At 38.8% G+C, this 27,198-nt stretch overlaps 1 protein-coding gene across 2 annotated transcripts; it reads right to left on the reverse strand.

Moving 5' to 3' along the window:
• Positions 1-83: 83 nt before the first annotated feature.
• On the reverse strand, positions 84-26,724 carry zmym4.1 (zinc finger MYM-type containing 4, tandem duplicate 1). 2 transcript variants are annotated; one of them, XM_055225308.1, is made up of 26 exons: positions 26,533-26,724; positions 25,179-25,513; positions 25,048-25,085; positions 24,390-24,527; positions 23,636-23,847; positions 23,056-23,224; positions 22,493-22,696; positions 17,393-17,543; positions 16,514-16,629; positions 15,811-15,996; positions 15,134-15,284; positions 14,024-14,196; positions 13,149-13,296; positions 12,914-13,021; positions 12,801-12,829; positions 12,276-12,402; positions 11,717-11,829; positions 10,931-11,141; positions 10,387-10,611; positions 6,478-6,575; positions 5,871-6,033; positions 4,832-4,983; positions 4,001-4,115; positions 3,452-3,703; positions 2,744-2,867; positions 84-1,645 (listed from the first exon to the last, which is right to left on the reverse strand). In XM_055225308.1, exons 2-26 carry the CDS (start codon positions 25,486-25,488, stop codon positions 1,408-1,410), a joined length of 3,951 nt encoding a protein of 1,316 aa, XP_055081283.1. In that variant the 5' UTR covers positions 25,489-25,513; positions 26,533-26,724; the 3' UTR covers positions 84-1,407. The 2 variants fall into 2 exon arrangements, with proteins under 2 accessions (XP_055081283.1, XP_055081282.1); XM_055225307.1 differs by having other exon boundaries at positions 26,452-26,724.
• Positions 26,725-27,198: the final 474 nt, after the last annotated feature.

Raw genomic sequence — 27,198 nt, forward strand, 5'->3', positions numbered from 1 at the left:
TCTGTATCAGTTTTGATGGATATCAGATATACTGTATACTGTAAACAATGGATTTCTGGCCAACCTTAATGCATACGCTGAAATAAATGTAATAAGTCAAGTTTTGTGTTTTATTGTAAAAGATCATACAATAGAAAATGGAGACCCACAATGGAGAATGGCCTTATGTTATGGACAGAAATCTTTTGATTTCTCAGTGAATAAATGGACAATGTCTGAATTAACTTTTTTTACATTCAAAACTTGTGCAAGAGATTTTCAGACGATGAATTTCTCAAATGGCAAAAATATACAGCTCATGTGTATGACACAGTAAATAGCTACTACACAATGGATAGAGATGGACTCCAGGTATGATCTAATAAATGAAGCTTATAAAGTGGTTAATAAAAAGAAAACAAAATAAAAAGTTTGGTTAAAAATAAATCCAGACATGATTAAAATATTTGAAAATGAATCAAAGTGACAAAGGCAAACTGACTTATTCAGTTATCAAAAAAAAAATCCAGTGACAAGATGAAATTAACATACAACATTTTGTAGGTTTGGCACCTCCTATAAAGTCTCAAAATTAAAATTGTGGTTCTGAGAGGGCATCTGGTTTACAGATCTAATAATGGCTGTTGCTCTGACAGAGTAATATAGCCCTATTTCTATCGCACTGCTTGTCCATAGACTTTTGAAAATTATAATTTGAAAATCTGATGGAAGTCAAGGCAACTTGTGACTACAAAACATAAATAGTTCTATTATTAGTTTAGTCTGCATGGATGTCTCCAAATCTGTTGTTTCAAAAGTATTGAAAATACAACAGTTACAAATGCATTTGGCCATGTTTTAATATTTTTTTTTTGTAAACTGTGTTAAGGTTGTAAGTTACTCCACACTTTATGATTAGAAGTATTGATAGAAAAGTCTAGCTAGAGTATGAGCAGTAATATTTTAGTTTATCAATTTATTTTCAGTGAAATAAATTGCCACAAGATATGGATTTACTTTAGTAAATTGAACAGAAAAGGCCATTTGTGCTGATGTGTGTGTGCAATGATGCTTGAAAAACTGGGAACCTGTTTAGAAAAAATAAATCTGAAGTTTATAGCAAAATGTCAAGAGATTAATGATGGGAAATAATTTAAAAAATCCTAATTCAATGTTTTACATTCTCCTTGACAAAAAAGAATATACTGCAGATTCTGACGACAAAACAGGACAAATTTTGTGAAAATGTAGTGTCATACTGTCCTTTTTGACAGTTCTATCTGGATCAACTTTCCTTGGTGCACTTGACTGACAAACAGTCCTTCTTTGCAGCTTGGTAAAATCACAACATAAACAGTTTTTTGTCCATAGAAATATTTACAAAAAGACGACCGATTAGCCATGTTAGCCAAATTAGCATTTTTAGCATCAGTCAGAGTCCTCTTCTGGTAAGTATGGTTTATCGTCCAAGGCGTCAAAATTGTTGTTGCCATGGTTACTGCTGAATTTGGGGTGCAGCTCTCTCATGGACAGGATGCGGACCAGCATAGACTCCATGGTGGCGTCATCTAGTGGAGTGGAGGAGAACCACAGGGGGCTGTTGGGGACGCAGCAGCGCTCCGGGAGCAGGTAGAACAGGTTTGTGCGCTGCTTCACCGATTCAGAACTGATTGGAAAATAATAGTTTGGGAAATGAAATTATCAAGTAATTTATTCAACAGTAAAGAAAGCATCTATAAAAGGAACACAGAGGAATAAAAAAGAAAAGAAAAAATTGTAGCATCGATTAAGGGTGGGCCATAGTGGATTTAAAAAAAAAAATCTCCTGATAACAATATTCAGGAGATATTTTAGCAATCAAACAAAAATATGCCAAATGTGTCTTTAAAGCTTTGATTAGTTTGACTTGCCCGTATCAGACAAATGTGAAAAAACATCTGCAGTCTTTTCCTGAACAGTTTCAATGGAAGAAGGCTCCAGACTAACAATTTGAGCAGGGTGCACCAGTGTTTCTAAGATTTTCATCTGGATGCACCACAAAATGATTTGGGTTCACCAAAACCCACCGTTTATTTAAACCATCATAATATACTGTCCTTAAGTTGCCTCAACAATTACGGCAAAATATATAACTTTTATGATTTATAATTCATACTCCACATTTATTAAAGAAAAAAAACAAAACAAAATTAGCTTTGAATAGATAAAATTATTGAAATGTGTTTATCTGATCAAATAAAATTAAAATGTACATTTGTTTTTTAAGTTAAAACAATTAAATATTAGCCTAGAAGATTGACTAGCTTTTGAAGTCAACATTTATTTCATAGCTTTTTAGCTTCTAATTAGAGAGAGAGAGGTCTGTGCTTTTAAGGATCTTTACAGTTCACTATAGCACTAAAGCGTTTAGCTCTTTGCACCAGAGCGTGACCTGAGCACATCAGCCTGAGCATCGGCTTCATTGCTCTGGTCAGAGTTGTGGCCAGAGCGAGTGAATTAATGCGGTTTTCTATTAGTTGCCAATTAAAACAATTATTTGACAGTGTTCTATATTATTTAATCCATGCTTAGAATGAGGCGAGAGGACACAAGTGAGGGAATGTGATGAGGGCGTGTCAGGCGTGAGGACAATTCATCATAATCAACAAAACTAATCACACTCTGGAGCCCTGGGAAGCCATCACAGATCACCAGAGTGTACTACAGACATAAATCAGGCTTCTACTGGGTGTGATGTACAATACAAAACGTCATCATGTCTCACCATTTTGAGAGGTAGAATTCATAAAGTCGTACAGGACATCGAAGAGGATTCTCTGCATTTTCAGGCATCTCCAGCACCTCCTCTGTCGGATCCTCACCTTTTCGCTTCTTTGCCGCTGGCGCATCTGAATCAGACACATTTTTTAAATTTAATTAAAATATTACATTTGTAAATAAATAAAAAAAAGTCTAATACAAATAAAATGAAATAGTTGAATAACAATCTATTATTCAACACAACTTATGGATTTGATTTCTAGAAAACTGCAAATTAATCAAGACTAAGTGCCATTTCACATTATTGGAGTAATCTAGTGTTGTCACAGAGCTAATATTCAAACACGATTGTGGTACTAAGGAAAGACCTGATAGTGGTGGTGTCTCCTGCTTGTCTTCACGGATATGTAAGAGTTTAATTCCACACTGTGGAAAGCAATAACATCTCCATGAAAGCAAACAGGTGAAAGTTACAATGTGCACCTTTCAAGATCACTAATAAAAAACTTAAGTTAATGTGCAGCCTACCACTAGATCCAAAACAATCAGTGGCTTAAAATCGTATTTATTAGAAGTTATTTATTAGTAGTTTCATTACTACTCCAGGTCTTTTTAGTCCTTGGATGTCCCTTTTTATTCCAAAGGAACCTGGAATTCTATCAAAATCCTAGATATTACTACTTCCAGAGCTAAATTCAATGCCCTCTGATACCTGCTGTAGGAGGCATGTGCAGAGGCACAGGGGGGTAGAATCGGAGGAAGGTGGTCTTGTTGTTGCTGGGATCAGTTTTGGTGCAGCGCATAACGTGAGCGAATGAGAGCTGCCGATGTTGCGCCACTGTTCGAAAGCCAAAGTGTTTACAGCAGAAAAAGAGCAGTGTGTTCAGCAACACAATGGGAGAGTACGCCCCCAACTGTTTACACTCCCACATGAACGACTCCTCCACGCGGGAATGCACGTAACCTGGAAACAAAATTCAGAAAGAACATACAAAGGTTTAATAGGACTAAAATATCTTATGGAGGGAAACTACACAGTGTCCTGAATGACCCCATGGTTACCAGTATTGAAACAAATATAATAATTTCAACACATGTCAATAAAGAAGAAAAAAATAAATCACAGAAATAAGAAAAAAAAAATCAGAACGTATCAGACCAAATGGTAAATAAACTGCTTACAATTTTAAGGAAAAAAAAGAGAAATAAAATAATACGTCAAAATATTTTAATGATCCCACAATGAACAGTTAAACCTCACCGCTGGATGTGATTATGGGTTTGAAGTCTCCCAACATTGTTGTGAAATCTGCAGAAAATCGACTGTAGAATCGATCCATGAAGATGTTCTCCACACGACCATTATCAAACAGGTGCTAAAACAGGAAATAACATCTTTAGAAAGATTTAAAAGAGTACAGTGCACTTCTGAACTTTTTTGGTTCAAGTTGTCTGCTTGTCTCCATGAAGGTTTTATTGTCTGGAATGTTTGACATTATGACATTAAACATATTTGTCACCATGATGAAGTTTCATGATGAAGACTCCTGCACACTGTCTCACTCTTGGTGCACTTTTATTAGTACGTTTTGGTCCCTCTGATCTTCCTCAGGTATCACTATGACGAAGTTACCTGTTGGTGATGATGGTGTCACCATGAAACAAGTAGATGACACCACTAGACCCAAGTTACAAGTCAGGTCTGTAGAGAGACTCATCTCATCTTAAGAATATTTATTTTTGAAGGCAATTCTCAGCAATAAAAACATGTGTATTAAAATAAATGCAATATAGACACATGTATAGCCTTTGTTAGAACATTTTCAGGCTATAACTCAGGATAACTTTGGATAAGCTAGCATAAACTTCTTGTTTCTCACTTGAGTACCTTCAGATTGAAAATGACTTCTGGATGGCAGTTCAAAAACTTCAGATAATGTAGAATCTTTTCTACCACGAAACACTCTCCTATGGTGGAAGATTCAAGCAAATAATAATATCTCCATAGGGACAAGCAGTTGATTGACCACCACGAGAAAAGTTACAGAATGCACCTTTAACCATGTAAATCACTATGAGAGTATTGTGTTACCTTCTGAATGCCGAGGCAGAGGTAGTAGAGGCTGTCTGGAGAGTAGGACTCTCCATTCGGACGTTTAATTTCAGAGATGAAGAAACAGAGACACAAACTGAGCTCGGCTGTGGTGCACTGGAGCACGTCCTCTCTCAGCTCAAAGGGGCGCGCTACAAAACACAAATGCAAAAACATGATTTAATACATTATTTTCAACTATTATATGTGTGACTGTTCAGTATATAATTCACTATAACCCTTAAAAGCACTATACCAGATTTTTAAAAACGTGAAAAACAGAACTAGTTAATTTGAAACAGTTTGCAGTGGTCCAAAGTTAAACCTTGGTTACCTGACAACATTCTGTGCATCCTAATTATTCACTGTGCTGAGTATTTAAGTGCTTTTTACAACTTAAGCATGGTTATAATGCTAAAAAAAATAGCATGCTAACCACGCACACAACAGACTTATTTTGACCTAAAGAGCTACTTATACAATATATATGCACTGGGGAAAGACAAATTTGGTTCAAATACATGGAAAATATCGGGTACAGAAGAACTAAAACCATATAATATTAGACTAATGCATTTATGATAGTCACATCACATAAGTTACATTTTTTTGTAATTTCTAATCATCTGTATCATGTGTAATTTCTATAATTCTGAGACAAATTAATGTATAAAGTTGTAATCATAGACTTTATAAAGAAGTGGACTAAGTGAGTGTGACGTCACCCTTAGCGTTTAGTTACAGTTAAATTCAGTTCAGCGAGGCTAGTGATTACGGGGTGAATTTGGAGCTAGGCCCCATATTTGGAATTTCGGGTATCATGGTAACCAAAGAGCCAATCTGGAGGGAAGCTGTGGAAGGTAATGCCCCTTCCTGTACCCACCGCTGGTTTAGTAGGGGACGGGCAAATACCAACGCTGTCGTTCAAACCGGTTGCTAGCACTAGCAGGAGCAACTTCAGGGAAAGAAGCTGATTTGTCTCTCATTAATGTTCATATCTAAATAATAATAATAATGTAAATAATATTGTTTAGCCTACAGCCGATGCGTAGTTTCTGTAGCTGCGGTTGATTTCGCCTCCATTGGACCCAGTGTTTCCAGGCGTTGAGTCCATATTCGCTCTTCAGTGTCAGTTCTGTGTGAAGAGGGGCACTAGGGACCTCTGGTTCTGGGGATTTGGCGTACCGTTTTGGCTTACGACCCTTAAAATAAAAAACAAATGAAAAAAACATTACGATCATTCGTAGGTATAACTTTAGGTACAACAATTACACATCTGAATAAACTGCATTTTTTGTTTGTTTTGCCCTGGTACAGATATATTGTAAAAGCAAGGTCAAAATAAGAGCACTAAGTTCTATGTGCATCTAAATAAAAAGCATTTTTAGAAATTCCAGGACCTAAAGCTGGCATGCTGTTAGTATGCTAGTTGCTGTTAGCTTTGTCGTGACAGCAAAAATCCACTCTGGCCTCTAAAAGTTGTGAAACCCACATAGATTGTTGTGAATAATTAGAATCCTAGGAATGCACAAGGTAAGTGAAGAATAAATTTGGCCTACTGCAAATGATTGTTTTTATCACATTTTAGAGTACATAAAGTACATATAGAGTAAAAATCAGGTACAGCGTCTCTAACGGAGTCTTACCCGTCTTTTGTCTCTGGCTTTTCGAGGGTGTCTCGCAGGAGGTGATGGGGGCTGAGTTGTTGCCACTTCTTTCATTTGGGACAATGTCTCCAATGATTCTATAAAAAATAAATTTGATAACATATTTTATGTTAAATTGGGAGAGTGCAGTGGCTCAGTAAAATATTACTGCTGTAATGGGCAGTAATGGACACAGAAGCAGAAATGTATAGTATCATTAAAAATTGCATTTTATAGTTTCCATATTTTACTCCGTCTCGTAATCATTTTAATTACCATTCACTGAGGTTCTCATTTAGTTTTACTTCTTTCTATTATTGATTTGGAAGTGGATGAACAATGTTTTCTATGTGTTAAAGAAAAATACATTTTGATATAAAGCTGTGAATACAACTACAAAATGTAATCAGAATCAGAATCAGAATCAGAATCAGAAGACTTTTATTGCCATAGTCTGTGAACACAGTTCACAAACTAGGAACTTGATACGGTGAAAAAGTGCAACATAAACACACTGAATAAATACAAATACAAATAAGAGCATGCACAAAGTTAAAAAGATATGCTTAAAAAAATCAAATGAAATACTTAAAGGGAAAAAATATGTACAATAGCAGCATCAGAACAACAGTGCAAAGTGGCTTATTAAAGTGACCGGTGTTATAAAGTGTCCAGTTTAGTGCCGATATTATAGAGTGTTCATGAGACAAACAGCAGAGGGGAAGAAACTGTTCTTATGGCGAGAGGTTCTGGTCCCAATGGACCGTAGCCTCCTGCCAGAGGGAAGTGGCTCAAATAGTCCATGTCCAGGGTGAGAGGTGTCAGCTGCTATACGGCCTGCTCGCCCCCGAGTCCTGGAGACGTACAGGTCCTGTATAGATGGAAGGCTGCAGCCAATCACCTTCTCAGCAGAGCGCACAATGCGCTGCAGTCTCTGTCTGTCCCTGGCAGTGGCCCCAGCGAACCACACAGTGATGGAGGAGGTGAGGATGGACTCAATGATGGCCGTGTAAAACTGCACCATCATCTGGACTGGCAGCTTGCGTTTCCTCAGCTGCCGCAGGTGGAACATCCTCTGCTGGGCTTTCTTGATGAGGGAGCTGATGGTCGGCTCCCACTTGAGATCCTGGGTGATGCAGGTGCCCAGGAAGCGGAAAGAGTCCACAGTGGTGATGGGGGAGTCCGTCAGGGTGAGGGGAGGCAGGGGGGCTGTGACTTTCCTGAAGTCCACGATCATCTCCACCGTCTTCTGGGCGTTGAGCTCCAGGTTGTTGCTGCTGCACCAGGACACCAGCCGGTCCACCTCCCTCCTGTAGGCAGACTCATCGCTGTCCGAGATGAGTCCGATGAGGGTGGTGTCATCCGCAAACTTAACCAGTTTGACGGAGTCGTGGCTGGAGGTGCAGCAGTTGGTGTACAGGGAGAAGAGCAGGGGAGAAAGTACACAGCCCTGTGGAGATCCTGTGCTGATAGTCCGAGTGTCCGAGACATTCTTCCCCAGCCGCACGCGCTGTCTCCTGTCTGTCAGGAAGTCAGTGATCCACCTGCAGGTGGAGTCAGGCACGTTGAGCTGAGCGAGCTTGTCCTGGAGCAGAGCAGGGAGGATGGTGTTGAATGCAGAGCTGAAGTCCACAAACAGGATCCTGGCGTAGGTTCCCGGGGAGTCCAGATGCTGGAGGATGAAGTGAAGGGCCAGGTTAATGGCGTCGTCCACAGACCGATTGGCTCTGTAGGCAAACTGCAGAGGGTCCAGGAGGGGGGAGGTGAAGGACTTGAGGTGGTGCAGGACCAGGCGCTCAAATGACTTCATGACTACAGACGTCAGCGCCACAGGTCTGTAGTCATTAAGTCCAGTGATCCTGGGCTTCTTGGGGACGGGGACAATGGTGGACAGCTTGAAGCAGGCTGGGACATGACATGACTCCAGGGAGGTGTTAAAAATGTCCGTGAAGACAGGAGCCAGTTCCTCAGCACAGTGTCTAAGGGTGGAAGGAGAGACACCGTCTGGGCCCGCGGCCTTACGGGGATTCTGCTTCCTGAAAAGCTTAGTCACGTCCTGCTCCACAACTGTGAGGGCAGTGGGGGAGGAGGGGGGGTCCGAGGTGGGTTTGGAGGTAATGTCCATGATGGTGGGGGAGGAGGGGGAGGGGTGTGAAACTTCAAACCTCGCATAAAAGCCGTTTAACTTTTCTGCTAGTTGTTTGTTGTCCACGGCGGGAGGGGCTTTGGGCCTGTAGTTGGTGATTTGCCTAAGCCCTCTCCAGACAGAAGCAGAGTCGTTGGTGGAGAATTGCTGCTCCAGACGTGTATTGTATTTCGCTTTAGCCTTTTCCACCTCTTTGCTAAACGCATACTTGCAACGCCTGTAGCCTTCACGATCTCCTGCCCTGAAAGCCATCTCCTTTTCCCTCCTCAAATGTCTAAGTCTGGGTGTGAACCAGGGTTTGTCGTTGTTAAAAGTCACCCTGGTGCATGATGGAATGATGCTGTCCTCACAGAACTGAATGTATGACGTCACAGTATCTGTGTACTCATCCAAACTGTCTGTGGCAGCCTTAAACACATCCCAGTCTGTAGTGTCCAAACATGTGCGAAGCTCCTCCACAGCCTCACTGGTCCACTTCTTAGAAGTCCTCACAGCAGGTTTGGAGAGTTTCAGCCGTTGTTTGTAAGCAGGGATGAGGTGAACCATGACGTGATCAGAGTATCCTAGAGCAGCGCGGGGCACGGCTCTGTAGGCTCCACTGACCGTTGTGTAACAGTGATCCAGCGTCTTCTGCTCTCTCGTCGGGCAATTAATAAACTGTTTATATTTGGGTAGTTCCTGGCTCAGATTTCCCTTATTAAAATCCCCCAGGATGATCAGTAAAGAGTCCGGTAAGGTTCGCTCCACATCCAGAATCTGCTCCGCGAGCACGCGCTGGGCCTCGTGCGTGTCCGCGCACGGAGGGATGTAAACAGCGGCCAGAATGAATGAAGTGAACTCACGTGGAGAATAGAAAGGCCTACAGTTAATGAAAAGATATTCCACGGCGGGAGAGCAGTGTTGGGAGATCACAGTCACATCCGTACACCAGGCGTTGTTGATGAAGAAACAGACACCTCCACCTTTCGTCTTTCCCCCGGAGAGTCCCCGTTGTCTGTCCGCGCGGAGGAGTTGGAATCCCTCCAGTTGAAGCGCACAGTCCGGGATACGCTCATTGAGCCATGTCTCCGTGAAGCATAAGACGCAAGAGGAAGAGAAGTCTTTGTTTCTCCTCATCAGCAGCGCCAGTTCGTCCGTCTTGTTGCTGAGTGAGCGAACGTTAGACAGGAAAATTCCAGGTAGGGGCGTGCGAGCGCCGCGTCTCCGGAGGCGCACCAAGGCCCCTGCCCGCTTTCCTCGTCTTCGGCGTCTCACTCTTTTGGCCAAAGAGTGAACAAAATCTACTGCAGGAACTAAAAAGACCGGCAGTAGATCGACAGGAGTGGTAGTTCTGATGGATAAGAGCTCTTCACGGGTGTAAGAGCACGCGAACACAGGACAAACGCACAAAAACAAAAAACACACAGCGCACCAAATCACCAGGGCGACCGTACGTGGCGCCATCTTGGAAGAAGAACTACACATGTAACTACACATGTTAAAATATCTATTGTTTCTACACTAATTTTGCGGTGAGAAATGCAGTGCAACATTAATTAGCCTTAATAAAGCATGAAAAAAGTCTTAATTCATACTACTTATTTATAAATAAGGGGTTAAGGTATTGCATTGTTACTTGCCTTTGCTCTAATTTGTGCTTTATTAAGACTGATTAAGGTGTAGTTATTATTAAATGTTACCAAGGACCCTGTCACCAACTTTCAAATTAAATTTACCATTTCAAGTACATATAACCCATTTAAAAATATTGATAGGCTCTTTACCAATGGTCTGGTCAGCCTCTAGGTCCATGGGTGGAGGGCTGTAGGTGCGGTTGTCATGGTACTGGACATTGGGCGTTCCCACGGGGATGTCAATGAGGGGGGTGAGCTTGTCGTTAGTGAAGGGTCGACTGGGTGTCCTTAGACCAGCATCAGTTTCCTCCCAGTTATTCAGGAAAGACGTCAAGTCATCGGTGTCCAAATCATCGCTGTATGTGCTGGTGCGGTCTGGCAAGAAAAACGTAACATTTGTTTAAATAAAGTATTAAATAAATCGAAGGAAATGTATGACTTAAAACTCTGTTAGGAAAGGGTTGGTCAATGCATGCATACAATTTGACACCATTTTAAGATTTTGAATTGTTTGAATTCTAACTAAAAATATGTAACAGGCACCAAATTGATATTTGGGGAAAGGCTGAAAGGAGTAGATAAAATACACTGTGCCCTGAATTAAATTAAAAACCACAATTTGATGATTCAGGAATAATCATTTTCTCCCTCCAAGTTCCAGATACAACAATAAAATTAAAATCTACAAAAATACCATCGTGTGCAGGTGCATTGGTTCTACTTGTCCGTCTCTCTGGAGGTTTCTCTTTCGGTTTTTCCTCAGTGTCCTCGGCGACCATCTCCGCCATCAGAATCAGCTCTGCCTCAAACGGGTCGGGCGGGATCTTCTGCTTGATCTCCTGAATGGTTTCTACAATTTTCTCTGCGTTGTCCATCGCCACTGGGAGAAACATGGGTACGGGCAACTGGGACAACAGTATAACAGGGTTTAGTATCAGTAAATACAATGCCATACATTTTGAGGTATTTTTTATGAACAATACAATATTTTAATAACCCAAACAGACATCAAAACAGAATTAAGTATGGTATTATACAAAATGTACTGTAATTATAACCACTCCATTAGTCAGAAGAAAATTGGCTGATTGGTTGAATACACACCAAAATCTGATTATCCAAATTCCGGACCTTTAAGATTTAAATTACATACAAACCACAAAATCTAATGCAAGTAATCGGAGGTAGGAGACAGAAGTCAGATGATTTTCCTGTTTACATGACATTTTACCAGTCTTACAAGTCCAAAAATCTGATAATCATATTTTGAGTGTTTATGTAACCACAGCCACTGTTCATTTACTGAAAAGCAATTGAGGTGTTTTTAGATTCATTCACAGGCAGTTTTGAAGCTTCTGGGTAAGAGGTATAAATATTCACCTGGCTGGCAAAGGAATTGTTTTTTTTTTTTTTGTTTTTTTAAAATATAATTGTTTATTGTGGATTTAACCAGACTAGGATTCATTAGTATTGTACGTACAGGGACAGGCAGGCCCAGGGGGTGAGGTGTGCACTGGCTGTACATCGCCATCGGGACGGGGACATAAACAGGGACAGGCACAGGGAGGATCAGGATGTCAGGTTTGCATTTATCTGTAACAAAAAAGAAATACATCAGTGAGAATTATCCAGGCCCATTTAATATGGTCAGGGCGGATATTAGTATAAATATGTGATTAATTGTATATAATTTTTATTACTGCAATTTGAGTTTATCATTTTAAATCAAGATGGAATTTAGAGTGCATTTAAGAACATGTTTGCAAAAATCTAAACTACAGATTTAGCAAGTTCTAAGCATAACAAGATTCAATTGAAACAACATATTTGTCAAGGAGATATGTGTGAATGTGCTTATTTTATGAATGGACTGGTTATGTCTGTATTTGCACTGGCTACAGTATCTACAGTTTTGATTTGACATTATAATACCTAAATCAATGTTCATGATCTTCATGATTTTGATTCAAACGTGCAAATTATGTAGATTGAAATATAAACATAGGGAAATTGTGTGTTAGTTCAGACTAGTTTAGTACCTGTTTGTATTCCGGAGTCCGTTGTCTGAGTTTTACAGGAGATGCCTTTATTTTGAACAAGCGGTTTGCAGAGGAGAGCTTTGTTCTTGAGGATTTTGGTCGGAGGAGCAGGGGCAGAGGTTGCAGTCTGAGAGAGACAATTTACAATTTATAATGTGGCCACAACTAATGATTTTAGACTTTGTTAATGTGTGTATAAATACTGATTCCTTACACAGCCATCACTTAAGGATAAAAATATTTGATTGTTGCATGTAAATATAGAAATTGTGTTACTGCCTAAACTAAAATCAGTTTTACAGTTAAATTGTGTAGCCTTACAAAATTTCACAGGCATTTTAAAATGATTAATTTTGGTTAATCTGAGTATAAAATACTCTAGAAAAGATAAAGTTGCCCCAAAATGTCACATAAAACGGGAAACTGAAAGCCGTGAATATGTATAAAACTATATAGCTTATTGTATATATAAGCTTGTATTGTATATATGATTTTAGCTCAGGCAGTAAAATTGAGTCTTCTTACTGGTTTTGAATTTGTCGTCTTAACTGCACCTGGAAAGATAAAAAAAAAACACATTAAAGAATAACTAAACATTATTATTATTATTATTATTATTATTATTAGGCAGTTCATACTTCTAATTTCTGTTGAAGACAATGGACTGGTATACGATTCTTTTGTCCTGGCTTGAATCGATGCAGAGCTAGCAAGTGACATAACGTTAGCGATGACAGGAGTAGCTGCTAAAGGAAGAAACAAAAGTAGAAGAAAATGTATTAATTAGACTTGGCATATCGAACATTATATATAAATCATAAAAACACAATGTAATAATAACAAATAAATGGTTATAAATGTGTTATTGTTTACGTTTGAGTTTTAGCGCCCCCTGTTCCTGTGTAGTTTTAATGCAGAACTGCAGCAGACAGTTGAGATCACAGAAATGTTTAGCGTCGCCCAAAAGAGACAAACTCTGCTTCAGTTTTCCTTTCCGACCACAAAAGTCACATTTTGCCACCTATAAGAGAAAAGAAGACAAGATTACTACTTATCAAATACTCTCCTGAGGATTCAAAATTACTATGTCACTAAAAACATTAACACAAAACTGAATGAAAACTAAAAATAGCTTGCCCTGTAGTCCTGAGATTATTGTGTGCATTTATCAGAACTATTAAAACCCAGTAAAAAGAGAATGTTGTCGTCTGTAGAGATTATAAGCCCTATTTGAATCTTACTTGGTTTGTTAATTGCAAAATTATGTGATTTGTCATTTGCAATACACAAACAAACAATCAACATTGTCAATTAGACTCAATTTGTATTTTTTCCCCAGCCCATAGGGAAATTTAAGGTAACACCAGCACCTCAGTATTATATAGGCTGTATTTTGTAAGGCTGCAATTATGCTTAATTTTATACATTGCTTGTATGAGTTTTATTGTGATAGTTTACAACAGTTCTGATTGGAATTATACTAATGTTAAAGCAATGGAGATTTTAAGTTGCTTAATACAAAACTTTCCATTCATTTAAAAATAAGGTTCTTGTATTTAGTTTTTGCTAATGTATCTCTACATATGTAAAGTTTTTTTTTACCTTCTATCTGCGCTCTATTCTGAGCTCTATATTTTGCATGCCAAATTTGATTGGAATATTTTATCTACTTGTGAGACATCAGAAGCCTGAAGTCTTTTATTCACCTATTGAAATAGTTTAAACTTGGCAATAACACTGAGACTCACGTGGCAGAAGAGCATGGTGTAGTTGGAGCGACACAGTTCAGAGCAGAACTGCTCCTCAGCGGTGCCGTAGTGAGCGGTCAGGACCTTCTTAGACACACTGTGACAGAAGCTGCACGAATGACAGTGTTTGCCCCAGCTCTTTGTTAGGTCATGCCTGTACAGTAACTTACAGCCTGAAAATTATCAAAAAATAAATAAATAAATAGAAACACAAAATTGCAGAAGTGTCACAATATACTTTTGTTTGGGAAATTACACTAGGTGTTTGTTCTTTATTTTTAATCAGCTCTTTTTGCAGTCATTTTTAAACATTTTGTTTATAGAAGATGTACTCAATATTCTAATTTTACATATTTCCAGAACAACTATTACGATATTATACATTTCTCAACGCAACTCCCACACCTAAGTAAAAAAAATATATGGGAGGTCTGCCTGTTTAAACAAATAGTAACAAAAACTGGCCTAGGGATGGGATCTGCTAATCTTAAGACAGGAGCTCATGCATTAACAACAGCTTTGGAATAATGTGAAATGTTAGGGCCTCCCTGCTCTCCTCCGCAACTCAGCCCCAGATAAAGCAGAAGAAAATGGATGGACATTTGGGCAATTGCCATATTACAATAGACATCAATGAAATTATTTTTTTATATTTGAAAACATATTTGCATTAACTAAGTTTTGTTAAAAACCTACAAAAATTGCATTAATATATATATTTTGTATATTTCCAGTTAAAATGAAGTAGAAACATGGTGATTCATCAATCTGGTAACATAGCTTCTTAGCTTGTAGCAATTAAGGCCAGTCTTCCACCCAGTTTTTAATCAATTAACACATTTCATCCAATGTTGGTATATATTTAATATATTTATATTTATATATGTTTTATATATTTTATATGTTTTTGTGAGAACTTAAGTGAGATTTGTAACCATTTAGGTATAAAATTTGAACATAAATATGCTTTCAAATTTTAGAAAAAAACTTTTTCACTGAACTAAAACAAGTATTAAATTTGATATGGATATAATGTCACATTAAATTAATCACCATGTCATGTCAAATTATGTTATGATTACAGAGTTTTTAAATGATGACAAATCTTACCATCACTGCAGAAGTTACAGGTTTTGGACATGATTCGTTTGACCTCTTTGGTGACCTTTTCGACTTTGCAGTAATCACAAACATTAAACAAAAAGTTGCTTGTTTTGAAATCCAGAAGGCAGTTCTGGCCACAAAAGAAGACCATCTTGTCCTAGGGAAGAAAAGTCAAGTTTTGGTTACCACTATGAGTCTTTAAGTGACAAAAGTTTAGATTTAGGTTTAGGTTGACATTCTTAAACAATTTGAACATTTGTATTTCTTGCGCCTCTCCTTCAGATAAGGCTTAGTATCTCATTTTTGTGATCTATCCTTTCAAGATACCTGAATATGTGCATTATTTAATGTTTTACTTCTCCAATCACATTACCTTAAAATTATAAATCAGATATTATAGCCAGACAGTTACTCTTACTTGTGTAGTAGTTTTCCCAAATACTTTTGGACTCTTAATATCTTGAACCACTACTTTGCACATGCTACAAAAAGAAAATTGAATTCTGTCAACTGGACAAAAGTGAATAAGTTTCGTCACTTATCCAAGTAGTTTTTTTAGTTTGTGAGTAATATTATTTTCAAGTCACTGTACTCTTGTTATTCTTGGCTACTCTATCCATCTCTGAGTATAAACATTTAATTAACAGTTCACATATGTATATTTTGAACAGCACTCTGAATACCTCTATTTGGAGGACCTCTGGTTTCATGGCGACTTTGGTGTCACATTGACGGCAGTACAGGTGTTTGGGCAAAGGAGGGAGGGAGATGGTGGAGATGGGCTGAGGGGCGATGGGGAGCTGCTGCCCCAACCCTGCCGTTGGTAACTTGGTGAAAACATTTGTTGTTGGCTGCTTCTTGAATTTCTCCTATTAAAATTACCAAAACAAAGAGATTTTTTTTTGTTAAACTTGGATTGCACATTCAATCAAAACTTTTCATTTAGCACAAAGACAAAATAAAAAGATTTAACTTTATTCACATATTCCCATTAGGAGGTCACACATGAGTGATAACCTGGATTCCTGAGTTTTTATTGATGATCAAGTATCAAAATTGAATAGACTAAAATGCAACACAAATGTGCAGACATATCACTCCAAGATTACACTGGATACATTTGCAACTGAAGCAAGCCCTTCTGTGGTCACAAGGGTTGCAATGGTCCTTTATCTCCCAGTTTTCATTTCATTTATAATTTATTTATTATTTTAGATATTTTCAATTTTCCAAAACTTCAAATCATTGCACACGTCCAAGTGACTTTAAGGCACTTTAGAGTCACTAATTCCTATTTACAGATAGTAGAAAGCTTGATGCTACAGTTTTACAATACAAGCATATATTTTCAGTCTATAGAGGATGTTTTTAATGTTGCTATTTTACCTGAAATGACAGGACACAGGGCAGAGAGCAGAAGTTCCTGATTGAGGTGTCGGACATGGCCAAATGATACGAGGGCACAGTGATCTTCATACAAGTGTCACAGCTCAAACGCACCCCTGAAGAAAAGATTATTGATATCTAATTGAAACAGTCTTATTTGGCATGAAAATGTCTAACCCTGTAGTTTAGATCTGTACTAGCATGTTCTGAAATGTGATTCTTATATCAGTTTATCAGTTCAAATTTTGGTGTTTCTGTAAATTATTTTGAGCAGCATCCTATAATTAAAACATAAGTCACACATTGAATCACAGTGGTAATGTTTGTCAGAAAAATCTCAATTAGACATTTTTCCCAAATTGTTCATCCCTATCAAATTATTAGCATCTCAGAAATTATAAAAAAAAAAATGAAAGCTATGTTTGTTTTTTACAGTACTTTTCCATCTCTGGGTCAGTCAAAGTTTGTACATTGAGAAACAACTCGCACATTAAAAGACTACTGAACAAAGACACAAGGAATCAAACCTTTATCTGCTTGATCTTATTGAAGTGTCAATAAATTTTCTGGTGCATGTCCCAATTGGAGCAGCTTTAATGGGTGTGCATGTACCTCTACAACCCAGTCATCCATTTTTTTTGTTTTTGTTGCAGACCTACGTCACATGAAACAACCAATTTCAAAACTTGAAAATTGATGGTTTCACTGTCAATTTACACCATATTGTGGAAGACGGGTCTGTGTTGTTCTGTCCATGGACAAGACACTTATACCTTCCGTGCCTCTAATATCGGCATATAAAGATGAATAAATGAGTGTGTGAACAGAACACTTTAATTGCCCTGTGTGAAGCTCTTTATATAGGGGTGATCATTTTACCTGAGCTGCTGACGGTCTGGACCTTGTAGGCCATTATGCAGCTGGTGCTACAGAAGAGGTTGACCGAGTTGTCCGGGTTTGTGTTCTCCACCATCTCTGACATCGGACGGTGAGAGCGGCACATCGTACAGAATGGACTTGACGGGTTTTTCTGACAAAAGGATTTGGTTAAACAGAAATACATTGCATTATGGGACGTTATTCCTACAGTTTTGGCTAGAAAGTTCGTAGAGTTTATGAACAGCTACAAGCGATTTTTTGCTAATTTCCTATGCCGTTCTTGAGGCTGCTTTAAAAAAAACCTTTAATGTTCACTCCAAGAAAAAAACAATGTAAACATTTTTTAAGTGCTTTTTAAGTTATTGGGTCACTAATGACAAAAATAAATTAAAAAAATATATATAGACCCCTCAGTTTAAAAAATATATGCCTCTACCAAATGGTCGAGATGGTGCTTGATGGTAAAAGTATCTAATACATAACTATAAATGTATATTATCAATTAAATTATTATTTAATATCTACAAAATACAAAAAAGAAAGTAGAAAATGTAAAAATACCAGAAAACAATTCACGTAAAGTAAATTTTATTCCAAAAATGAACCTCGCTCCCATTTTCTGCATAAAATTCCAACACTTATGCGACAATTGTACTTTCAAAAACATATGGGGCATTTATGTATTTCCCCTCTCTTAAAATAATAAAAAAGGACACCTGAGGACCCGTCCAACTTCTCAGTTGTGCTGTGAAAAATCTTCAAAGAACTTCTTTTCTTGCCTTGAACAAATTCAAAAATGATACAAATCTCTAAAACAAAGTAATGGTAACCATTGGTAACCCTTGGCACATTATTTTTGATGATATGCTACAAAGCATTCCCTCTCTCCGATCAAGCACAGGAAAACATTGCACTTTTCACATTTCCATCTTGACAGACCCTTTGGGCAGAGGCTGCACCATCCCCGGTTGTAAGTGTGAAGTGGCCAATGTCCATAGTTGTCGTAGCGTATGTCTGGTTGTGGGGGTCTTGGGGGGAGGCGCTTCTTTTCACAGGACATTTGTGGTGGACTAGCAGATGATGGCCGACCAACTCTAGGTGCTGGCTTGTTGACTTGTTTCAAACTGTGGGTCACAGCCAAACGAAACATTTTGAGAGGCATTGGTTTTTCATTCAGTAGGTCACAGTCTCTCTTGTAGACAAGCCAAGAATTGGAAATGCAAAGGTCAAGGGCGTATCCAAACAGGGGGAAGTACCAGCGTTGTGATTTGGCTGGGGTCTTGTACAGATGAACCAGCATGTTGGAAAGATCAATGCCACCCATATGCTGATTATAGGCAGCAATGAGTGATGGGCATTGGACAGCAATCTTCGCTTTTGCATCTTTGCTCCACCGTTGGACCCTTGTAAGAGGCATGATCCCACAGGCATTGCTGAGGAGAGTGACACATTTGTTATCATACCATTTAACTGCAAGTACACCTTCAGTGGATTTGTAATCAAGAGCGCCACGTCCTCTCTTCATCAGCTCTTTATCTTCTATCAGGTGAGCTCCACCGATGCGGTTTGAGCGGACTGTGCCGATGTATTTAATGCCCAGATTTGCATGCAGGCTAAGGACCAGGTCGAAACTAATGAAATAGTTGTCACAGAAGACAACTGAAATCCGTGGCTGTGATATGGTTTTGCATAACGTTGTCACCACTTTGCTCCCTAGAGGTAACTCCTGCTCTTCCTCACTTAGATCAACACTGAAGAATGTGTACGGCCCTTGGTAGACCAGTAGGTCATGGATGATGCCAGAAGAACTGGCGCGGCAGAACACTTTGAAGCCCCATTTTTCAGGCTTATTGGCAACATATTGGCGGAGACTGCCAGCCCTTGTGCCCTTATAAGACACCATGACTTCATCCACACTGCGCTTATAAGTGGACGGGATAAAGAGACATTCCTTAAGAAGCATCTCAAAAAGGGGCCGAATTTTGTAAAATCTGTCCGGGCTGCCATCACACTGCTGATTATCATTGTAGTGAATGTAGCGCCGTAACAGTGAATCTCCTCTTCAGCATTATATCAGCAATCAAGTTAAAACGTGATGCAGGTTGCCAGTAATCTTCCATTGTCGGGAAGTTGAAAACTCCCATAAAAAGTAGCATAGCCAGGAAATCCTCAATCTCACAAGGGTTAGTTTTGATTGGATCCCCCAGCTCATGGGTAGAGTACAGGTTGGTTTGATGATTCTTCTTCTTTCTTTTCAGCCCTTTTTTTCTTCTTTGTGCATGGGGGTGACACAGGGGCCTCATCCAGCTCTTCCATTACTTTTTTTAAGGTGTTTTTCCCTTTTTTTTCTTCTTCTTAGCAGATGTGCTTGTAGAGAGCATCTCCTCTTCATCCATAAATTCAGTGGAAAGGTCGCCGATCACCTCTACTTGTTTGGGCAGATAATCGGGATCCCCTATTATGTCATCATCATCACTCAGATCAGCCTCAGAATCTTGAGGATCTTCTGGTACAAGGGCCAGAAAAGACTGTGGCCTTAAACCATAAAATGATTTAGCATCCATCTTTTGTTTCTAATACAAAGAAATGGAAGGTAAAAAAGAAATCATGCACCGTTATAGCTAAATGTTAGCATGTTTGTTAATTAAATACAAAAATCACACATATTAAATAATTTCAGAATAATAACACTGTAATTGTAACATATTGACAACAATGCATGAACAGAAGTGTTTTTATTCCATCGAAAATAGTAAAATTTTATGAAGTTAGCATAAATTCACCAAACTGTTACCGTATGGTTGAGATGTCACGCCATGCAAAGGTTTACCATAGAGTGACATCTCAACCGTGTGGTCAAGCATGTTTTTAAAAAAATATTTGACCCTTATAAAATGTTTTTCTGTTGCATCAAGTGACATAATTCTGTTAAGTAATGTGTTAGATGAATTAATATGTTGAAAAAACTGATTTACCTTTAAAAATGCAGCCAGAAGTTGTTCACATGTCTGAAGTGATTTTTCTGTTTTTAACTTGCTAGAGTCACGATGAGTGAAAAGTCCTACAGTCAAAAAATAGAGTGCCCTCTAATGGATGTTTTATGCATACCAAGTGGTAGAGATGACCCAGTCAGGTTGAATTCAGTTCAACACATTTCCCAATAAGATATAGTGACTCAAAATGTGATCTACCAAATGGTTGAGCAGAACATTAAAGGGTTTTAAGAAAACACAGTGTATGTGGAGCGTTTGTAAATTCGTTGCCAGGTCGATGATAGTGTCAGATTTTCAATGAACAGCCTATGATCGCCCTGTTCCTATGACCGCCATACGAAGACTGTGCTGTAAAAAGGTGCATAAAGCCATGATCTGGAAAATGACAACTTTTGCACTAAACAAAATCCACCAGTGAAAATGTGTCAAAAACTGCAAGATCTGGCCAGTGTCTTGAGTTGTACAGAGAGTGCACATACAGCGGCCGTGCGGTTGGATTGTCATAAAGATGCATTAGAAAATCCTCATGGCACTCTTGAGAACAATGCAAGAACTCCACAACCATCCACGAGCTCTAGAGTTTGCACGACCTGGGAGATTTGTATGAGCGAATCATTTGTACACTTTATTGTGACTGTAGCTTACAGTGAAATTCAACTACCGTAAATTTCGGACTACAGAGCGCACCTGATTAAAAGCCGCACCAGCTAAATTTGAAGAGAAAATCAATTTTGTACATATATAAGCCGCACCTGAATAAAAGCCGCAGGTTTTCATATTGTAACATGAGATATTTACACAGAAAGACGGTTCACTGACACGCTTTTTTTTTAACTTTGCCTGAAAATTGGAACCAACACGACATCAACACGGGATGAACACATCTGCAGGTTTAGAAAATAAAACTGCACCAAAACGGAAAATCTGCTTTTATTTCCTCTGAAAACTTTTGCCGTCTTTTACATTGACCAAGTTGGATTCATTGATGTCGAGCTTACGTGCAGTGGCTCTATTTCAGGAGTCGGCAACCCGCGGCTCCGGAGCCGTATGCGCCTCTTTCAGCCTCATACTGCGGCTCTGCGTGGCTGAAGTGTATTTTATTTGTGTTAGCTCTTTTTTGTTGTAGTTTAAATTGGAAGATTATTATGATCTTAAAATAAAATTATATTTTCTTATTTTTCGTTGCTCAAAATAAGCGTCACACTCGCGGAACAATGTTCAAAACAAACACCGCTCACGTCTCACGTCTCACGTCTCACAGACACAGACACAGACACAGACACAGACACAGCTCATAGTCCTGCGTAAAGAGCCCTGATTTTCAGACGCTGTGCGCACAGGGGTCAGGAGCAACTTTCGCCCGTCCCTAATGACACACTAATAAACTCGTCCGTAGATGTATCATGAAAATCCTGCTGGAAATCGCCACAGAAATCTATTTGATGTAGTAGCAAGTATATTATCTGCTCTTGTCTCCGCGGTGACGTATCACGTATAACACATCAGACACGACGCACAAAAGTAGAGCCACAAGCGAGTGAAAATGAGCCAAAACAAAAGTCTTTGGAGAGCTTTTAACAAAGGGGAAAAGGACAACTGAGGAGCCAGAAGAGGAGACTACACCTCCAAGAAAAAGAAAGATACATTTAACAGACAATGCCTACTTAAAATCTGGGTTTGTCGCTGCAGGTGACTCACGCGCACAGTCCGCTCTACGTAACACACGGGAAAAGCAAATAAGGCAATGAAACCTTCAAAACTGCTTTGGCATATGGAGAATAAGCACCTGGGATTAAACGATACGCCTTTAGAGTTTTTGAAAGAAACTGCGGAGCAGAGTAGACATAATCACATAATCAGCGCAGGGCTCCCTCTGATGCAGCGGTTTGGTGAGTTGTATTTTTTTAATGCACTTAAGTTGTTTTTGCCATATTTATCTGCCACGTGTAGAAGGCTTGTCCGTGAAAATAAAACCCAGGGGCCGTTATCCAGTAAAAAATCCATAAATAAGCCGCACTGCTGTACAAGCCGCAGGGTTCAAAGCGTGGAAAAAAAGTAGCGGCTTATAATCCGAAATTTACGGTATACAACTATCTTTTTAACATACCTCTTTGTATTTGCTGAGGCAGTCCTGATTGCAGAGGGTCTTGTTGCCATCACTGAGGATGAGCAGGAGTGGTTTGGTGCTGAAGAAGGACCCACACTGGACACAGCCCGACATCGTCAGTTTGTTCGTTGTCCGAAATGTTTCAAAGCAGTCATCGCTGCAGAGTTTGTGCAAGATTCCACACAGCGACACTTCGTGTTTACTCTGAAAAAAAAAAATCCCAAAAAACAACAAAACACAAAAGTGCAATAAGTACACTTTATATTCAGATATGTAGTGAATTGAACTGACAAGGATCCAGGACACAATTGTATTTCTTTATTTCTTTTTCTATATTCTGGTGCACCCAAATATACATATAAAATCATTATTCAATAGAAATTTGTGTTTAAATGTGTCTTTTTTAAGTTTACTTCAATCCAATGTCAGGTGACTGCTCAAAATCAACATTTTTTTAATCCAAATTAGCAATGAAACAAATTGGAAAAATAGTTCCCTTTTGTTCTGTTCCATAGAGGTAAAACAAGCTTGAATTTCATTTTAAGAACTACTGTTGTACTCACGGCGGCGTATCGGCTGCACATGCTGCAGAGCGTCTCTGCAGAGGCCGAGGTAGAAGGTCGGGGTTTGGGAAGTTTTTTAAACGTGAAGAGGCACTTCTGGCTACAGAAGTTCTTCACCGCTCCCAAAGCATCGGGACAGACGATCACCTCCTGAGGCCGTTCGATCACCCTGCAAAAACAATAAAGAAAATAATTATTATTTATGTATTGATTAGTTTTATCGGGACAGCGCATGTTAATCAACTGTCGTTATATGTGCTGTAAACATGCAGGATTGTAGCCATGGGCCAAATTCTGTAACATGCGCCCTCACAAACACGTTCTTATTCTCTGCTTCAATACTGGAGGCAAGGTGGGGGAAGTGTTTTGCCCAACGACATAGCAGTATGCAACAGTATGTAGCGATCCAATAACAACTGCACATGCACAAATATCAATTAATGAAGGTATATGAGCAAATAACGATTCACAGATATAAGAGAAAAGGCATCGTCATCCCATATTTAAAGAACTTAGCCATAAACTCTGCATAGCCACATTACGCTGCGCCATTACACAGTGAACATTGAGCTGGACTGACTTGCGGCACTGGTGGCAGATGCGATCAGTCTTCTTGAGATTGGCAGTGAGGCAGCTGGTGGAGCAGTACACGGAGGGGCAGCCCTTCCTCTGAAATGCAGTCTGACCCTTCACTAAAGCCTTTTTACATCTGGAGCATGACATGTGACCTGGAGGGGGCTGGGCAGGCTTCTCAGGGGGAACAGAGAAGACCGCGCCAATCTGCAAGTCATTCTGTTAAAACACAAAATATTATTCACCAGCTCAAATAATAACAGATTAATTCATTTGAGACACTCCTAGACAGACAACTTGTTCTTGTGATATGGGGGATTAGGTGTCAACCTAAATTCAAGCAATGTGGAAATTTCCAGAGTAAATAATGATGCAAATTTTCCAAGAAGCACTGCAAATGCAATTAAATTTGTGCTTTGTTTTAATACTGTAATAGGATTCTGTTCAAAGTTTACATTGTCAACGTGTCCAGGAAAACTCAAAAAGACTGAAATATGAACTGACAAATTAATACAAAAATGACATTTGAGAACATATTTCATACAAATTTAAACTACAGGATTAGCGTTTTTTTACGCAAAATAAGACACTGTAATTTGTTGTTTGAGGGGAAAACTTCAAAAATTACACCCTTTTGTAGTTTGCAAACTGGATGCCTTGAAATTGCAATTTAAATTTGATTGTGATTACTCTTGCAGCCATAGTCAATAGGAAAACGTAGAGACTTTAATGCTATAGATAATGGGCATAATAAAAAAAACCTTTGGAAATTCCTCTTCATCTTTCACAGCGGTGCAGGAGGTCAGTGCTCGGTCATACTCTTCATCCAGAGGCTCATCCTTCACTTGGACCACGGCTGGAGGTGAACTATCAGACTCAAATGACTGGGCCACTTTTTCCTACATTAAAAAGTGTGGGGAAAAAACTTTATTAATAACAATGCAATTTAATGGTCAGCCATCTTGAAATGTGAGCTCCATACTAAGCATCTACTAGCCCTGTAAAATTTCAAGTAACATATTGCTAGAGAAAATATTGTGATGAACAATAATGTTGAAGACCACTTCAATGCCACTGACACAATAACCCTAAAGCAGCATAATCCCAGTAAACCATATCCTAAATAAAATATGACTTAAAATAAATCAAATAATAAAGCAATAATATCTTAATTTGTATGCCATTATCTACACTGTGTCAAAGATATGTTCATTACTCAACCCTCTGTAACTCAAATCATAATTAAAAAGTCCCAAAATAGTACATTTAAAAAAGAAATTTAAGTTAAGTAAATTAAGATATCCTGTACATAGAATTCAAAATATTTAAGATACAAATATTACAAAAGAAAGTATAGACTTAACTAGCTATAGTTTTTAAGTAATATGCCAACTTCTATTACAGAGCCAGATTACTTACTTTTGTGCCATTGACTAGGGTGGCAGGTGAAGAACTCCCTAAAACATATAATATGCATGAGAAAATAGTATTTAAAAACTCACTTACGCACACTTGTCAGTAATCTAAATGACACAGCATCAAAGTTTTACCGGTGTTGGATAAAACTGGCGAATGGCTAATGTTTGCATCCATTGTATTTTCTTCCTCTTTAATTTGTGCCTCTTGTTCCTCTTGGTCGACTGTCCCAATGTCCATGAGCTCATCCAGGGCGTATGAAGAAGTAGCTGCTAAATTTCCACTTAAAGATTCTTCTGACGGTTTAGTGTCATCCGTCTCTGAAGTAGAACTATTCTCCTCCAAAACAGGTGGACTTTGGTCCTCTAACTTTATTTCCTCCATTTTCACTTCTTCAGTCTTATCACAGGCCTCCGGAGACTTGACCTTTTCACCCTCCTCCATTTGGTCCACCTGCCTGCTCTGTTACCTGCAAAACAATGATAGTGTGAGAGATGATAAAACTGTATTCATTTTTCTTTCAACACAACATATCACTGTTCATCTCTTGCTCCTTGCTTGCTGTGTGCTGGTGCTTTTCATACTAAATGTTCTTTCCTAGTGTCCACCACCTTCTTTATGGATACACTGCTTTGCCTGGCACTTTTCCTTTTTATTGCAAAAAATTCATTGAAAAAGCAACATTCTTACAGTGAGAAGGGTCCCTCTCCACATATCTGACCTATGACTTTGGTTTATATATTCTCTCCATGGAAACAGATAGGTTAAAGGTCATACTATGCGGAATTATTGGGAAAACAATCAAATGTACCGTTGCTTGGTGATGAAAAAACACTGGGCAATTTTAATTACACGCATTTATCATTGGTCAATACACGTGTGTGGCAATATCACAACAGCAAGCAGTGCAACTACAATATAATGTAACATCACTCATGAGCGTTGTTGTAAGCAAAGGGGAGCATTTTAAAAGGCACACGTTACAAACACTGGGCATGGTAGCAACGTTAGCTTTTGGGCGTAAACACAACGCGACTCCAAATGCAGCTAGTGTTTAGTTAAAGCAATGCCGACTGAAGCAAATAATAAAGCTCACTCAAAGGTAATTGCTACCATTTATCCCTAAATAAACAATAACATCACAAGGCTTAGTATGTTAACTCCAACTGAGCCACTTCGGTGATTTCAGCCATGCCTTGTAGATAGCACTACCTGTAAACACTAGCTGTAGGTTGCTAAGCTAACATTAGCAGACCCATAAACAGACTGGGCTCGCGGGTTAAATCATAATATAGCGCTGCGTTAAGGTAACCAATGCAACCATAAAGATACAATTACATTATGATTGCACTGAAAATAAAATATGCACATGAATATACGTATAAGATCGCTATAAAGACTGTCCACCTCTGGATCAGCGTGCAGGTTTGCCGCGCAGGGACTGGGACGGATCACGGATGTGGACCCGAGCAACCACAACACACACACCCTCACACGTGTCCTGCTGCTCCGTATCCTGCTCCGGAGACTTGAAATTCACCGGAGCCCAGTACTGCGTCCCACTCAAGAATGCATGTGTCTTTAATTGCAATCATTTGTTCAGTTTCTGCCAAAAAAAAAAAAAGTTGTTCTTCCTCGCTGGGATCTGAGGGAAATCTTTGTGATCCACTGTGCGCCTCCACTAGGTGTAACTGTTCACTACAGCATTGCAAAATTGGACACATCTATTGCTGGAGTAAAATCTGTCAAGAAATAAAGCTAAAACAGCTAAGTAAGTCCAGCTGGTTTAGTTTCGCTACAACAACTACATCGCCCACAATCCATTGCTCATAAACATAAATAACAAAGAATTACTATAAGTAAATGTCAAATATGTCAATATATTTTAGATGCAGAGTTAGTATATTAGTATTTTCATCTATTTTTCAAGTCTAGTAGAGTTTTCCTGTAGCATTGTCTGAGTCTACATAGGCTGTAACAGTCTGTATTAGTGTCTTTTTTCAATAGGCTATGACATAATCTAACAGACAGATGCATGACGAAGTTAAAATATTCTGTCATTTTTTTGCCAGTTGACAGAATTGAATTTGCTTTTAGCTAAGTTAAAACATTCCTCGATATAAACAGTCATCGTGATCTACATCAAAAACACAA

This window comes from Periophthalmus magnuspinnatus, chromosome 11 (genome assembly GCF_009829125.3).
Source record: "Periophthalmus magnuspinnatus isolate fPerMag1 chromosome 11, fPerMag1.2.pri, whole genome shotgun sequence".
In the NCBI taxonomy this organism is placed as follows: domain Eukaryota; kingdom Metazoa; phylum Chordata; class Actinopteri; order Gobiiformes; family Gobiidae; genus Periophthalmus; species Periophthalmus magnuspinnatus.